The sequence below is a fragment of the Carex rostrata genome, chromosome 8, assembly GCF_964058835.1.
Source record: "Carex rostrata chromosome 8, lpCarRost1.2, whole genome shotgun sequence".
Taxonomy (NCBI): Eukaryota; Viridiplantae; Streptophyta; class Magnoliopsida; order Poales; family Cyperaceae; genus Carex; species Carex rostrata.
The window spans coordinates 5,953,690-5,968,685 of record NC_135925.1 but is presented as its reverse complement, the minus strand read 5'-3'; the positions used below and the strand labels follow the sequence as shown (position 1 = coordinate 5,968,685).

The window sequence follows — 14,996 nt, the reverse complement described above, 5'->3', positions numbered from 1 at the left end:
TTTTGCTGAAAAATAACACTAAGTATTGAGTGCGTCCGCACTGATGGTGAGTGCGGATGGAGGACCCGCACCGACACCAGTTCTTTCCTCTGGAAAGCGCTGGAAAGATCAGCTAAGTGCTGAGTGCATCCACACTCAGATCCAGTGCGGGTGAGCGATCCGCACTGGATGATTCTGAGGGTTTATTTGCATAATTCATGTGCGCTCTCTCTCCGACTTCATTTCCTTCCCATTTTCAAGTGAAATTCTGCCAAGAGAAGAAAAAGAAAGAGAGAGTTTCTGTGCCCTCTCAAACCCCGATTGTTGCGAGAAATCGAAGTTGAAACCGAGCAAGCGGCCGTAGATCTCTCCTAGCTCTCCTATTCGGTAACCCTTTCTCTTCCCGTTTCTCTCTAAAATCTCAGATTTCTCGATTTCTCGGGTTTTTGTTTTAAACCCGAGATTTGTGTTCAAATTGCTTGTAGACTAGCTCCTTGAGCTTCTTTGACCGTTTATTTGCCGATTCTTTCCTGATTTCATCTCAATTTCGGATATCGATTTCTAGGGTTTCGTGCCAAAATCGAAAGTAGGCATAATCGTGAATTGATTAGTCTAATCCAACCAATTAGACTTGTAATCGGTAGGATTTCCTCGTGATCTTGAATTTCTAGAATGTTTAACGGTTAATTTGAGGTTTTTACCAAATTAGGGTTTAACCAATCGGTAAATCGAATTGTTACGGGAACCAAAATAGAGAACCGGTACCTAGATTGTTACCAAATTGAACTGTATATGATTTAGAGGACCTAGATGCAAAGGTGAGATTGTTGGTAAGGAAAGAGGAATAAGAAAGATCGGTACCAAAAGACACAGAATTGATTAAGGAAAGTATAAGCCCTAATATAACTCGAGTAAACCTCTCGATTGTGAACCAAGGTTAAACCAAGTATTTGTGTAATATAAGCGTAGACTCGGTCGAGCAAGACCTTGCAGGACACTTCGAGACGTCTGATCCATAAGTACGCGGTACGCTCGTTGTAATCAGGTGCGGGGTTCTTGGACTTGTTTGATACTTTATTTTAAGGAATTAAACTGTTTATTCGTTTGTCATGTTGAATATCTGATTGATTGCATCATTGAATTGTGTAAATCATTTGCATAGCCCAATCAAATTAAACTCGAATTGATCTGACTTGAGTGATTTGCATGCTGGTATGGTTGTCGGTTGTGTCGATCTATTATGATTTGATTTTGATTGAAAGTCACCACGAACTATGTATGTGAATGGATTTACGAAGTTGAGTACTTGGATCCAATGAATTTGCAAAGTCAAGTTGTATAGCTGGCTTTGATTCCCAGGATCCTTCTGGTGCATTAGGTGAACGACCCTCAATGTTTCCCAGTACCGGTTGGGACAAGGGGGTGATTATGTTATGATGTGTGAATTGGAAATCGTGGGTGACATGTGTAACGTCTGTAGCTCAGTGGCATTCTCCTACGTGTTAATGCGTTTGGACGGTCAATTGAATATTACGAATATTGGAAATGATTCTAAAGAGGATTTTCTTTATGTGACTTGAACCAGATCTTAATAAACCGTTAAGCCAAGCAATTGTAGATGGGTGTCAGATAAAGGGTCCAGCTCGGTGGAACATTTGTAGGTGTCAGTAACCCTACAGACGAGGGTTAGATAAAGGGTCCAGCTCGAATGTACATCTGCAGTTGTTATCAGCCCTAATGAATCGAGTTAAGCCAAATATGTGTTGTGTTTGAAATTCATCTTGGAAATTCCGTTAACTGTGATTCACTTTGATTAATTGTTGTCGAGCATTGGCATTCTGTTATTTATGAATATATATATATCCGTTTGAATTGTGATGGTTTGAGTTTTATTTTTGAATATGGAGTCTGATTGCAAGTCCAATAATCTAACTGTGGCAAATTTCACACTGAGAATTTATTCTCACCCCCACCCTTCGGGTTATTTTACAGGTACGGGTGCGACTGATTTCGAAGAGGCACGCTAGCAGTAGGCCTTAGTAGTTTACCATCACATGACCCTAGATATGTTTTGTTATATAGTTTTAGGGTAGGCCTCATGGTTGGTATCCGGATGAGATACTTTTGTTGTATTATATTCTGACCAGACTGTGTACTCTGATTTTATTTAGAAACTTGTTCTATATTGCTTGTTGTTTGGATTAAATTGTTAATTGCCTTGTAAGCATACACGGTATTGTATGCTTACGGCGGGGGACTGTTACGACCCGTGGCCGCGGGGTGTGACAATCTTACTGGCCCTCAGTTTCGTTATTGTTCTTCAATGGATCCTCAACTCTCAGTGTGAGTTTCCCCTCATCAAGTCCACAACCTAATAAAAACATTTTTGGATGGAACTGAAAATAGGCAACTCGTCATTAGATGAAAATTAAACTCCATACAGCTGCCTTGAATGTTGGGGCTTGGGCCTGTTCATTTCACTTTTGAGAAAAGAACAAACACAAAATTTTCATATATCGTACTTTTTGGTTGCAAACACAAAATTGAACCCTAATTATTTTGCTAGCATAAAATCTCTAATTATGGGGTTAGAAAAGGAAACTTCACTTCTTTTAATGTGAATTGAACCCTAGAAGAAGGATGGCCTCCAACATGTGTTGTCATGCCCGTATGTCATTAGAGTTGCTCTTGTTATTCGCCAAAACAAAAGTTAAAACAGATAGGTTATAACTAGACAATAATAATTGTAAATTAATAGGATTAAAGGTACTTGCCTTTGTACATTTGGTAATTGGTTTGACAGCTCAAGGGTTCTGCAAGGGGATCACCAGTATCTGTATATTACATTACTAGTAATAAGAAAATAACATATTACAATGATAAGAAAATAGACCCCGAAATTTAGAATACTTCACAAACAGACCCTTACAAGTGCAACTGACCTATTAATATAGGGGAAATCATTCCTATCAGTGGAAAAAGAGTTGCAGAGGGGTCAGGAACTGTTTGAGTATACTGAACCAATACTATTGGGAATACTGAAAAGTGTTTCCATGGTATGTCTAATATAGGACAACTAATTTTCACTTTGGCAAATTAATTTAGAAATAAAATAAAAACAGTTATTGATAGATACATCAAGCAGTGTGTAAATCGAAGAACAAACAAGATAAAATAAACCATGTCTACGATGTGAAGAAGATTAATTTAGAAATATAACGATTTACAAATTTAACACACAATTTTGGTTAAATTTGTGCCTCTACATAAAATAAGTGACCCTGTGTTGGCAGAATTTCGAAGAACCACACCAACTGTCTCAGAGGCATTCACTCGAACACCTTTCACTTGCTAAAAAAAGAAAATGACACAATAAGACCTTAAACTAAGTCAAGATTCTACATGAAGGTATTTACTGGAAAAAGGAAAATGCACAAATAGTAAACCATGGCAATATCAGACAAAGAAACAACTACAATAAAAATAAATAAGTGAGATTTAACAGTCCCGCTACTTCAATTTTGTGATTAGAAACTAAACTATACAATCAACCAGCGCAAAGATGATAAGTTCAACGGAAATTATGTTATAGTTTGTACAAATATAAGAATTAATCATAAAGAAGAACAAAATTTAGCAAAACTCATAAAAACATGTGTTAAAAGAGAAAATCGAGTAGAAAACGTTTATACTTTTATATTCACAAAAGTCATCACGCGTCGTTGGAAAAATAGACGAAAATTATAAAGTAATGGGTGAATGAATATTTTATTTCTTGGATTGAAGACAAAAATAGTTAGGAGTTAAAACTACTCAAATTTAGATTATAAATACTTGTAAACATAGTCACAAGATTCGCTAATTAAACCGAATAATTCATTTTTTTGTGATGCTGAACCGAACACCGAATTATTTGGTTGACCGAACTTTGACCGAATTAAACCTGAATAATTCGCGAATTTTACAAATTTTTTCCAGAACATTTTTGTTTTTGTTTTTGCTCTCTTGCAAACTGAGATTTCTGGTCCGAATAATTCTGAATCATTCCCGAATTATTTCCAAATCACGAACTTTTGACCTTGCAAAACCGAATCCGAATAATTCATTTGTCACTATGCTTGCAAATAGAGGTTTAAATGCTTGCAAGTAGCATTGTAAAATGTCATAAACATAACTTTAAAAACTTAGATATAAATGCTGGAATTGAAAGTTAGACAAATTTAGAATATTTTTTCGATTAAACTAGTTAGAGGACGCACTAAGGTATAATGGCTCAGGGGCATAACATTTGCCTTTCTTTAATACTTCATGACGGAAAAATTGAATGTATTTTAATAACCCAGTCGTCATGAATTTGTTTTTAATCTCAATTAGTAAAATAAAAGATCAATTATTCATCAAAATCCAATAAATTCAATTAAAATCTGTTGATAAACTTGCATGACCCTATCCATTACAAACTATAACAAATTGCCAATACATCAGTATCAGTGCTCATTTATTTGTGTACACCGGGTCTAACTACTGAGCATCTCCAGTTAACGAAGGTTTAACGGTGTGGTAATACCTATAGATCGGACGGCCAAGGTTTGATTCGCGGTGACAACCTGGGAAAGACATAATAGGCCGCGCACTCTCTACACAGCTGTCCTGTCAGAATTTGCTCCCTAAAATCTTTTGTTTGAAATAATTTCTGGAATAACCCTAGAAAAACGCCAATTACAGTACATCAGCTTTGGATTGTTACAGTGCCAGCGTAAGAAGAACAGTTATTTTTTTCATACAGTACAAAATGAGGAATTTGACTAGTATAACATCATTGTCATTTCAATCTATATAACATTAATTCTAAAACCTATCAAATTGATTTCGAATGACTAATCCAAACCGTTCAAACCATTTTACATTATGAGTGATGTGTTTACATACATTTTTTTTTATATATTTTCGAGTTATTTTAGTATCAAATCAAGCGGTAAAAATATTGAAAAATTAATGTATTAAAATTAATTTAAAAACTCACACATTTGACCGCTTGACTTAAAAATAAATAAATTCGAAAAGTTATAAATTTTGCATGTAAACGCACAACTAATGAACTAGATCGGTTTGAACGGTTTGGATTTACAGTTTAAAATCGATTTGATAGGTTTTAGAGTTAGTGTTATATAGGTTGAAATGACACTGATGTTATACTAGCCAAACTCCAGAATGAGTGTTCATTTTGTATTGCTCGTAAGTCCTAACAATATAAATGTTATTTAATTATATACTTCTGAAAGAATAATAATTTGCAGAACGTTAATTCATTAATTTTATAAAATTTTGCTAAATTAATACAACAATACTATTTGAAGAGCGTTATGTATTTAGATTGTATGTGAATGAAAATAAGAATATTTTCTCAATCTTTGGTGTTGAAATTCTTTGTGCGGAGAATTTCAGTATTGAATTCTTTGTACGTAAGACATATAAACAAAGCTATTGGTAAAGGTATTTAAATCATTTCTAGCTTGTTTGAATTGTTATCAGAGGAACTCAGATCAAATATGAATATAATAATACTTGATAAAATATTAAGGTAAATATTTATATTAAAAATATCAATTTTAGTGTTGGAATTCATATTCCAAGTACACGTATAAAGATACACACTCGCTACTTAAAAAATTGGTCAAATACAAAAATACTCCATTTTTGGGATAGATTTGACATAAAAACAAATTTTACAAGAGTGTCAGTGTAAAATGTTTAATTTCAAATTCCAAATGTAAAGGTAAATATTTATATTATAAATATCAATTTTTGTGTTAAAATTTATATTACGAGTACACGTACAAAGATACACACTCGCTACTTAGAGAACCGGTCAAATACAAAAATACTCTGATATTGAAAGAGATTTGACATAAAAACAAATTTTATAAGAGTGTCAGTGTAAAATGTTTAATTCCGATTTCCAAATGTTTGAGGGGTTGCTCGCATTCAAGTTTCAATTTTTTAAAGCTCACTGTTATGTTGTTCTCTTTTTGTCTTCAACGTCAACAAAACTTTGATGCAGATTCTAATTTTCAAAGAGAAGCTAATCAATATGATTGAGAAAGTCTTTCAAAATTGTAGAATGATTGATGTAATTTTCTTTTTATAATGAAAAATTATACTTGACAATTGTTGTCAAGTTTTTTTTTATTTAAAAAGAGAAAATCTTCCAAAAAAAAAAAATTATACTTCCATGCTTAAAATAAATAAGAGAGATGTCCATGTGTTTATTCAACAGTGATAGCAATCAATTTAACAATTAGCAAATTAAAAAGAAAATTGATCGATTAGTCACTAATCACACAAAGTTTGATACACAACTTATCTATACTATGTATAAAATTTTACATTTTCTTTTTTCAATTTTGATTATCATTTTATTGATCGTCATGGTTATCAAATCAAATGAAATATGAATTTTAATATATCCATTTCCAAAAAGTTACACTTCTATGTGTAAAATAAATAAGAGATGTGTGACATTGACAATATATTTATTCAACAAGTAACAATCAATTAACAATTGGCAGAATTACTGATTAGCGACTAAATAAGTTTTGAATCACACAAAATTTGATGTACAACTTATCTATACTATAAAGAGCATATATAAACTTTTACTTTATTTTCAATTTACATAACCGTTTATTAATTCTGACGGCTACCAAATTAATATGATATTTAATATATCTATTCCCAATAAATTATCCGGTGCGCATACTCTATATTTCAAAATAAAAATGATATGAACAACATTACCAATCAATTATTTATTATTTATAAATTCAAAAATTTCGTAAATGATATTTAAAAAATATAAAAAAAAACTATGACCAATCAAAAATATGATATAATTTGCATGTGGCGAGACTTCTTCATGTAAAAATAAAATAAAAATATTTAATTAGAAGACTCATATTAAATCTGAAATTTAATTTTTTAATCAAAGTCTTTGACGAATCATAAAATTTACGTGCTTAATATAATCATGGAGATAAATATATCCCAGATTAACATACCGTGTATGATGTAAGTAGGTGCTTTCGTTGTTACTATTTATCTTAGCGGTTGGTTATCTGATGGTTGAAACTTGAAACAGCCAAAAGCGAATTATGGGGCATCTCGTTTCGACGAGGAATGAAAACTAGAAACTTGCTTTCTTTCTGTGCTGCCATCACGTTCTTAAGCCTTCTTTTACATTTTTTTTTAATTTTAAATACTTCTCACAATTTGTCTTGTGCCCCAGATCTATAACTATTTATGATGCGGGTTGTCCAATACCAAGTAGGTCAACCAATGCGACAACCCACTACATGTGTTGTAGCATATATGTATGTCATTGGGCTGGTTGATTCCGTCCAGTTTAGTCAATATTTTAGAGCAGATATATTCCAACAACTCAAATATATTTCTAAATAACTATTAACTATTTTTTTTAGAAATTAAGGTTTTTAAAGTTTCTAACTCTGACGTCTCTGAAATTAATTTTAGAGTTTCTATTAAGCCACGCCAATAATAAATTAAAAATGAGAAATAATTTAAACTAATTATTTGACCAGCGTGGAGTTTATAAACAGTTTTTTAATAAAAAAAACTTTCTTGCATAATTTCTTAATAATAAACTCTCACACGTCTCTGAATCTGAATTAGAAACTGTCACATCAAATTAGAAACTCTCATAATATTAGAGATGTAGATGCTGTAAGCTGATATTCCAATAACTTCGTTGTTAGTATTGTGATCACTATAAACTAGACATTGTGAATTATATAGGCCATTTTTTTTAAGAGATCTATTATTTGATCAAGTTTGACTGCATATTTGTTTTTTAGCAGGTTTGACAAGTTTTAAAATTCCCTTTCAAAATGCTATGGTTCACTTTTTGTTAGTTCAAAAATTATTTTAGCCGCATTAAAGTGTACCATTGACTGGATATATAATTTACTTTCATGTCGGAGTTCAGTTCTGACAGGTTTATAATTCACTTTGAGAAAATTAAAAACTCATGTTTGGTTAATTTATAATTCACTCTGAACATGTTAGAAATTCACCTTCACTAATTTAAAATTCAATCAATAGTCGATAATTTAATTTAAACTGATCTATACCTGGGCATGTTACAGTTGTGTGCCTCCTTTTGGAGGTAAGTCTAAATGTTGAGATAGAAAAGATAGGTTGCTCAAATTTTTGATTGTTTAAAAAATTGTTGACTCGTGAAATAATTGATAGCAATAAATGAAAGTGTTCAATTAGTTGTGCAATTACCTGTACACCTTTTCTTTTCAATGAATCCACTGGCGGTATTTACATAATTTTGTAGGTTCAATTCGTCAATAGAGAAAATGTACAAGCAACACTATCATCATTCTATCAATTTTAGAACTTAGTAAGCTTTTCAGAGGCAAAAGTTCGATCCAAATTCGGAAGCAAAGTTATTTCACTTTTGGATATATGCGTTCGTTAATATGCTTGTTTTCTAATCCAAGCTAACTATCATTGCCACAAGTAGGCCAGAAAAAAAGCAGAGACGAAATATCAATGAATAGAAAACCCCACCAATTTTCAACCAAATCTTAACCGATATAACTGGTTTCTAAAGGAAACAATTTATAAATCATCCGAAAGATGATGATTGATTGAAAGTTTGGAAAAGAAAAAAAATGAACTTTATTGAGTGGTGTGCAACAAAACCGTGTCCCAAAACTACTGTCAGTCATCATATCAAGTGTTTCTTTTCATCCAAAGCTTTGAATTTAGCTCTGAAGCTCAAGTGATTTCTTTATGCCCTTAATATCACCTAATTGCTAAAATTAAGCAAATTATTGGTACTGCGTTATCATGGAAACAAAGATGTACAAGATGTCTGCCATCAGGAATCCATATCCTCTGAGGTAACAAAATATTTCTGTTTAGATCCGGACCATCCGATCATAATCCAAGCCAATCCAGCCCAAGGTGGAATGCACAGGGCTTCTTTAATATTCATGCAGATTCTGATCGAGCAGTTTGAATCTAAACAGAAATATTTTGTCACCTTAGGAGATATGAATTCGGCCATGAGCAGCTAATTTAACTTGGGCATGGACAACACAAACCAAAACAAGAAGGAAAATGTGAAAAGAAAGAGGAATCGAGCAGTAGCCATTAGACAAAGAGTAGTCCCCGAAGTTCTTATTAAATATTTGATGACATCAAACTAGAAACTAAAATTCTTTTATTAAGAATTACAAACTACACAAGGTACCAGAGTAACCAGACAGATTAATGAAAAGTACTAGCATCAAAAGAATTTCTTCTCATAAGATACCAAGCCATGGATACCTCCCTCTACTTGAGCAGCCCCAGTCCGAACCTGAAAGAAAGAGGAAAATTTTAATTACAGGAACCCAGGCCTTTCCTTGAAATATTGTTTAAAATCAATCTAATTTTTTAAAGAATCAGGTGGTCCAGGACTTTTAACAGGCGGACCTAAAACATATTATAATAACAATAAAGACAGCAAAGCAGACAAACAAGAAAAAATATACATACAAATATAAAAAAACATATAGTAAAAATTAGAGATTCCAAAAAGCATGAGCAAATAAAAGTAAGTTTGAAAGTATATCCCAGTAAAACAACACAAAATTTTAACGCCTTCTCTTTTGCTCATTTTCTTTCTTTTTGGGGTTTAGGACATTAAGTTATACCACGTGTTGTTCAAAGAACCTCCCTTATTTTGCAAAATTTTACTGGAAAATATCATTCAGAGAGTCATGGATCAAATATCGCAACCCACACCCACATGCAAGAGAATCCCTTATCTCAGTTACCCTTAATATGCCTTGTATCCCTTTCATTAACACTGTACAACATGAGAAAAAACAAGGAAGAACAACCTTTTGGGCATTTTAAAAATAAATCGAGACCCAAGTGATAGAAAAGACAATATCCAGATAAGAGCACATGAGATACTTGTAACTTTGCAAGAGTATGCACGCTTATTAAACATTCAACAAATCATGCAATTGGTTTGCTGCAAGCACATCCCTAACTTACTATTTCATTCCTACATCCCAAATTCACTGTTGCACTCCCAAAATTTCCAAAGTTCACGCGCTTCAGTCTATGTTATTATTCTTTGAAACGAAACTTCAAACAACTTGGTTTCATGGAATATCTTTCACCCAGTAAATGGCTGGTTCCAAATCAATGTCACAAGGAATATTTAACTTTGACAAAAAAGTATTGGATAGGACAAAAGTGGCACAAAGTGGTAATTGGAACATTAGCACCTTTGAGTCTTCATGACCATATGTGTTATTTCCTATGAGATTTTATAGAACTAGCACAGAGCAAAACCAGACCTCCAACCGTAGCTCCTCAGAGCGAAGCAGCTGGTGAGCTGAGGGAATGGAGGTAGCACCAAGATCCTGAAATCCCTGCTTCACGGCTTGCATCGTGTACGGCACGAATCTCAAAACTGAGCCCTTGTCAGCTACTGCTCCCACCACACCCTGAGCCACTTTCAATTTAAGAGTGTCGCCAAGATACCGCGCATCACTCCCCTTGGTCATCGCCTCAAGAGAGCCCATACCTCTGTATTTCTTCACTCTCCTACCATCCTATTTAATGAAAAAAAAACACAGGTATGTCAGCTTCAAGAAAATTCACGTGCTACTAACTAACCCTGTAAATTCTTCCTCAAAAACTAACGCTGTAATTTGATGCTCTATAGGTGTACCTTATAAATTATTTGTCACATGTGTAATTTTTTCATTTCATGATTGCCTGTAAGCATGGTATTCTGCTTCATCTAAATGCGAAGTTGCCCCATTGAAAACATTTATTTCAATAGTACTACTATATATTGAGAGAAGGGGTAAAAAAATCTAACATCAGTTACACTCTAATCAAGACCAATGCCTATCATCTCCAAAATTTTACCAAATATACACAAATAAGCCTCCCTAATCCCTACATTTACACAGAAAAAATATCAGTGTGGGCAGAATATATATTTGGGCATCTATGAAGAAAAAAGGTAAACACAATGTTTTCACTTTTCTCTATTTCTATTTAAAAATATGATAAGTATTGCCCGATGGATATGCATCCTGATTTTCTCTATTTTCAAAGCATATGGACGGGACTATGAACTTTTAGCAAACTGAATATCTAAACCATCCACACAATAAATTATTTAGCCCATGTGAAAAACCTTAAAAAAATGTAATATTTAATTTTCAATTTCTGCATACTTTGTACTCATAGGTACCAGGGGCCTCGTGACTACCAGCCAAGAAGCTTCCCATCATGACAGTAGAAGCACCGAGTGCCAAAGCCTTCACAATATGCCCAGAATTTGAAATACCTCCATCAGCTATAATTGGTACGTCATGATCCTTTGCGTATGATGCAACCTTGTACACTGCCGTTGCCTGCCATGAGGAAATATTGCAATACAATTTTAATTTAGTTAGCACCTTCTATACAAAAATGAAAATATACTTTTAAGACTTATATTTAGTTAGCACCTTCTATACAACCCACCATACATTGGAAAAAATATGTGCATCTCCAAGAGAAAGTAGATTTTAGTTTTTCATTTCATTTATCCAGGATTGAACTTAGTTCATTTTTATAACACCATCTTTTCCATAGTTGAGGATTTATATTTTTAGTCAGAGCAAACAAATATTTGTATTAAATCAGGAACCTAAGTCAAGTACATTATTTCTCATGCTAACTGCTAACTGCTAATGAATAATATTTCCCATATTTCAAGTTAATGAGAATCTCTCTAAGCTACAATCAGGCCAAACATAAATTTGACTCAGACCTAGGACATATAAAATGTTCTTCACAAATTTAGATGAAAAAAAGCTACTTTTTGGAGAAAAAGTAAAAGTAGCCAGAAAAGGGGAAAGTGCAAAGAAAAGATGGTTTAGTGGTGTTCAATTTAGTGGCACTCTGAATTTACTGTGAATAGACAATACTTCACTTTAGAACACATTCAATTCCAAGCTTACTTTACAAGTAGACACCATATAATTTTCTTTAGATTAACTAAGAACCATATACGTCAATCTATTTCAATTACTGTAGTTAGTGAACAATCATCAACTACAAAACAACTACTGAATATATGGAATCAAGCATAACAAAATTAACCACTCTAAGATTAAATGAAGAGAAAATATACCTGGCCTCGACCAACCGCACAAACTTCTTGTGTGGTACAAATTGACCCGGAGCCCATTCCGACACGCAATCCATCGACGCCCGCCTTAATTAAATTTTGAGCTTGTGCCATTGTCACCACATTTCCCCCAATTGCATCAATCTCTGGATAGTTGAGCTTTATATATTTTATCAAGTCGATTTGATAAGTTGAATTCCCTTGTGAACTATCAACAACAACAGCATTAATTCCTTCTTTGACCAGACATTTCAACCTCTCCTTGTCTTCTTCTCTCGTACCAATTGAAGCACCTACTGTGAACTTACCATCAGACCCCACTGATGGATTTCCCAATTTAGGGTAACTTCTAATTCTCTCTACATCCTTAGTTGTTACTAGGTCAACAATTTCACCATCTTCAGAAACTAAAGGGGCAAAATCAAGTCCTTCATTTTCCAAGAAGGCTGCCACTTGATTGAAATTGAAAGTTGAAAAAGTTGATTTAGGGGATTTGCGCATATATTCTGAGACTGGTGTGTTTGTTTTATCCGATAAACCTGACCAATCAGACGCCGCCACAACACCAAGCAATGCTGACGTGGCAGTGCCTGATTCAGTTACAATAGCATATTCATGTTCCCCAAAATTAACAACGGGGTCATGTGGAGAATAAAACGGGGTGTTTGAAACAAAAGGTAGAGCACGTGACTTGGCTGCACGGACAAGTATTGACTGTACGGCGGGAGTGGTGTTGTTATGGATTATTGCGACCCCACCAAGCGATGCCATAGCCACAGCCATGGCAGATTCGGAGACCGTATCCATAGGGGACGCGACACAGGGGATGGATAGGGGGACGCGACGGGAGAGACGTGTGGACAAGTCAACAGCATCTGCCGGAAAGGAAATGTAGCCCGGTAGCATTATCACATCATCGTAGGTGTAGGAGAAACCTTGGGAGAAGAGGCGCGTTGCAGGAAATCCATCGTCGGCGCATGAGGGACCGTTCATGGTGGATTGGCAGAGAGATGGGAGGGACAAGGAATTAGGGTTTTGAGAGAAGTGTGCCTGATCGGAACCCGAAGTTTCAACTAAAATACTTATTGGACTCAATAACCCGAAATTTGTAAATATACTTCTACCAACCTTTTTTTTTTTTTTTTGACAGGATATTAATAAAGATTTCGGCACAGAACTTGATGTAAGATAAAAAAAAAATAATAATACGAGATAATCGGCTATGACCCGTGTCTTCCTCTAACAAGTCTGTTATATTCGGAGAAACTCGATCCACTATTAATAACGTCTATCAATAACATAATTTAAATGTTCGATCTAGGATTGGCAAAAAAATTTGTAATTCGTGATTCAATTCGAGTTTGATTCGAGTTAATTCGATTCGAAATTAGTTTTGAACCGAAACTAACCAAATCAGGTTCGGTTCGAAATTACTTCAAATCAAATTCAAACTAGTTCTGGTTCGATCGAAATGGGTTTGTGAACTTTTATGGTTCGAATATCATAATAACATCGGCCGTTCATTTACCTGATAAAATTAGAATCCAAGATAGAGAGTCATAATTTAACCTAGCCGACGCTCTCTGGCTCTCAAAACAATCAGTTCTTGTATGATTACTTGTTTTACTGCATATTTTAGTTCCTGTACTTAATCGTCTTTTTATGATTATTTGTTGCGATGTATTTTTTCATGAACAATTTTTCAACTTAAAAATACTCATGTCATACTTTGATGTCACACTAAACCTCTTTTTTTAGTACCGTAGTGGCAATTATGAGAGTTAATGTAGCAATTGGCAGGATTATAACAGCTAACAACTAATAAACTAGCCTATAATCCATTAGTGTGAATTTGTGAAAGGTAAAAGAAAGCTGTGTGAATTGTCCCGCGAGAAGAAAATTAATGTATAAACTACCGGTATAATATATAGTTCATAATTCGATTTGTTCATAATTCGAAAAATATATAGTTCGCAATTAATTTGATTCGAAATTAGTTCGATTTAAAACAAATTAAATTCAGTTTGGTTCGAATCTTATTCAAATATATCAAACTCAAACTAGGATATTCCATTCGGTTTGATTTGTTGCCACCCCTAGTTCGATCACATAAAGTTGAAATAAATAAGTAGCAAATTTATATATGAAAAGGTTAAAAATTAAAACATGGCAGAGCCACCCTCACTTTCGTAATTAAATAATAATTCACGCTTTCGAAAAGAAATAAGGAGAAAGAAAAATACAAAGAACAAATTACAAAATCTCCTTATCACACTCAACGGGCGCTGCTTCGGACACTCCATCTATTTGTAATTCTGAATTTGATTTTTTTTTTAAGGAATTCATTAAAAGTTGAAAATTATTTAGCACTATAAAAGTATGCAAGATTATAATTTTAATTTTGCCTTTTTCTTAAAAAATGTACAAGAAATTTTTATTAGGGTTCTTTTATCATACAACAACAAAACTAAATGTAGTATTTTTTTTTTTGTTTACTACGGACTTAAAGTAGTGGCACAATTTCCGTCTCTACGAAGAGTTATATATTTTACTCTTAAGAGAAATATTAAAAAAAAAAAGAGTCAGAGTGCACCGGATACTTTATTACAAAAAAAAAAATCATGAAAATTGATAATAAATCAGAGGGCACATTGGTTATAAAAAATTAAAGGTGAAAGAAGGGGAGGTGCTTCATGAAAAAATAGGTGTGTACGAAGCATCTCCCACACAACGCTTTGTAAGAATCAGAACTCAAGACACCTCATCCTGCCTTAAACCAAATCATTCGAGTTGGTGA

At 33.7% G+C, this 14,996-nt stretch overlaps 1 protein-coding gene across 1 annotated transcript; it reads right to left on the bottom strand.

Annotated features, from left to right (window-relative positions):
- Positions 1-9,141: 9,141 nt before the first annotated feature.
- Positions 9,142-13,251, bottom strand: LOC144558655 (inosine-5'-monophosphate dehydrogenase-like). Its single transcript, XM_078307503.1, has 4 exons — positions 12,203-13,251; positions 11,259-11,438; positions 10,365-10,622; positions 9,142-9,370 (listed from the first exon to the last, which is right to left on the bottom strand). The coding sequence occupies exons 1-4, from the start codon at positions 13,190-13,192 to the stop codon at positions 9,299-9,301; spliced, it is 1,500 nt and encodes a 499-aa protein (XP_078163629.1). The 5' UTR covers positions 13,193-13,251; the 3' UTR covers positions 9,142-9,298.
- Positions 13,252-14,996: the final 1,745 nt, after the last annotated feature.

Bases quoted from the DNA above. Each gene is read 5' to 3' on its own strand.
- LOC144558655 (XM_078307503.1), bottom strand. From the start codon at position 13,192: ATGAACGGTCCCTCATGCGCCGACGATGGATTTCCTGCAACGCGCCTC. The intron at 10,623-11,258 runs GTATGCAGAAAT...TTCATTAAATAG, and splicing joins CTGGTACCTATGAGTACAAA to GATGGTAGGAGAGTGAAGAA. The intron at 9,371-10,364 runs GTCTGGTTTTGC...TCTTTCTTTCAG, and splicing joins CTGAGGAGCTACGGTTGGAG to GTTCGGACTGGGGCTGCTCA.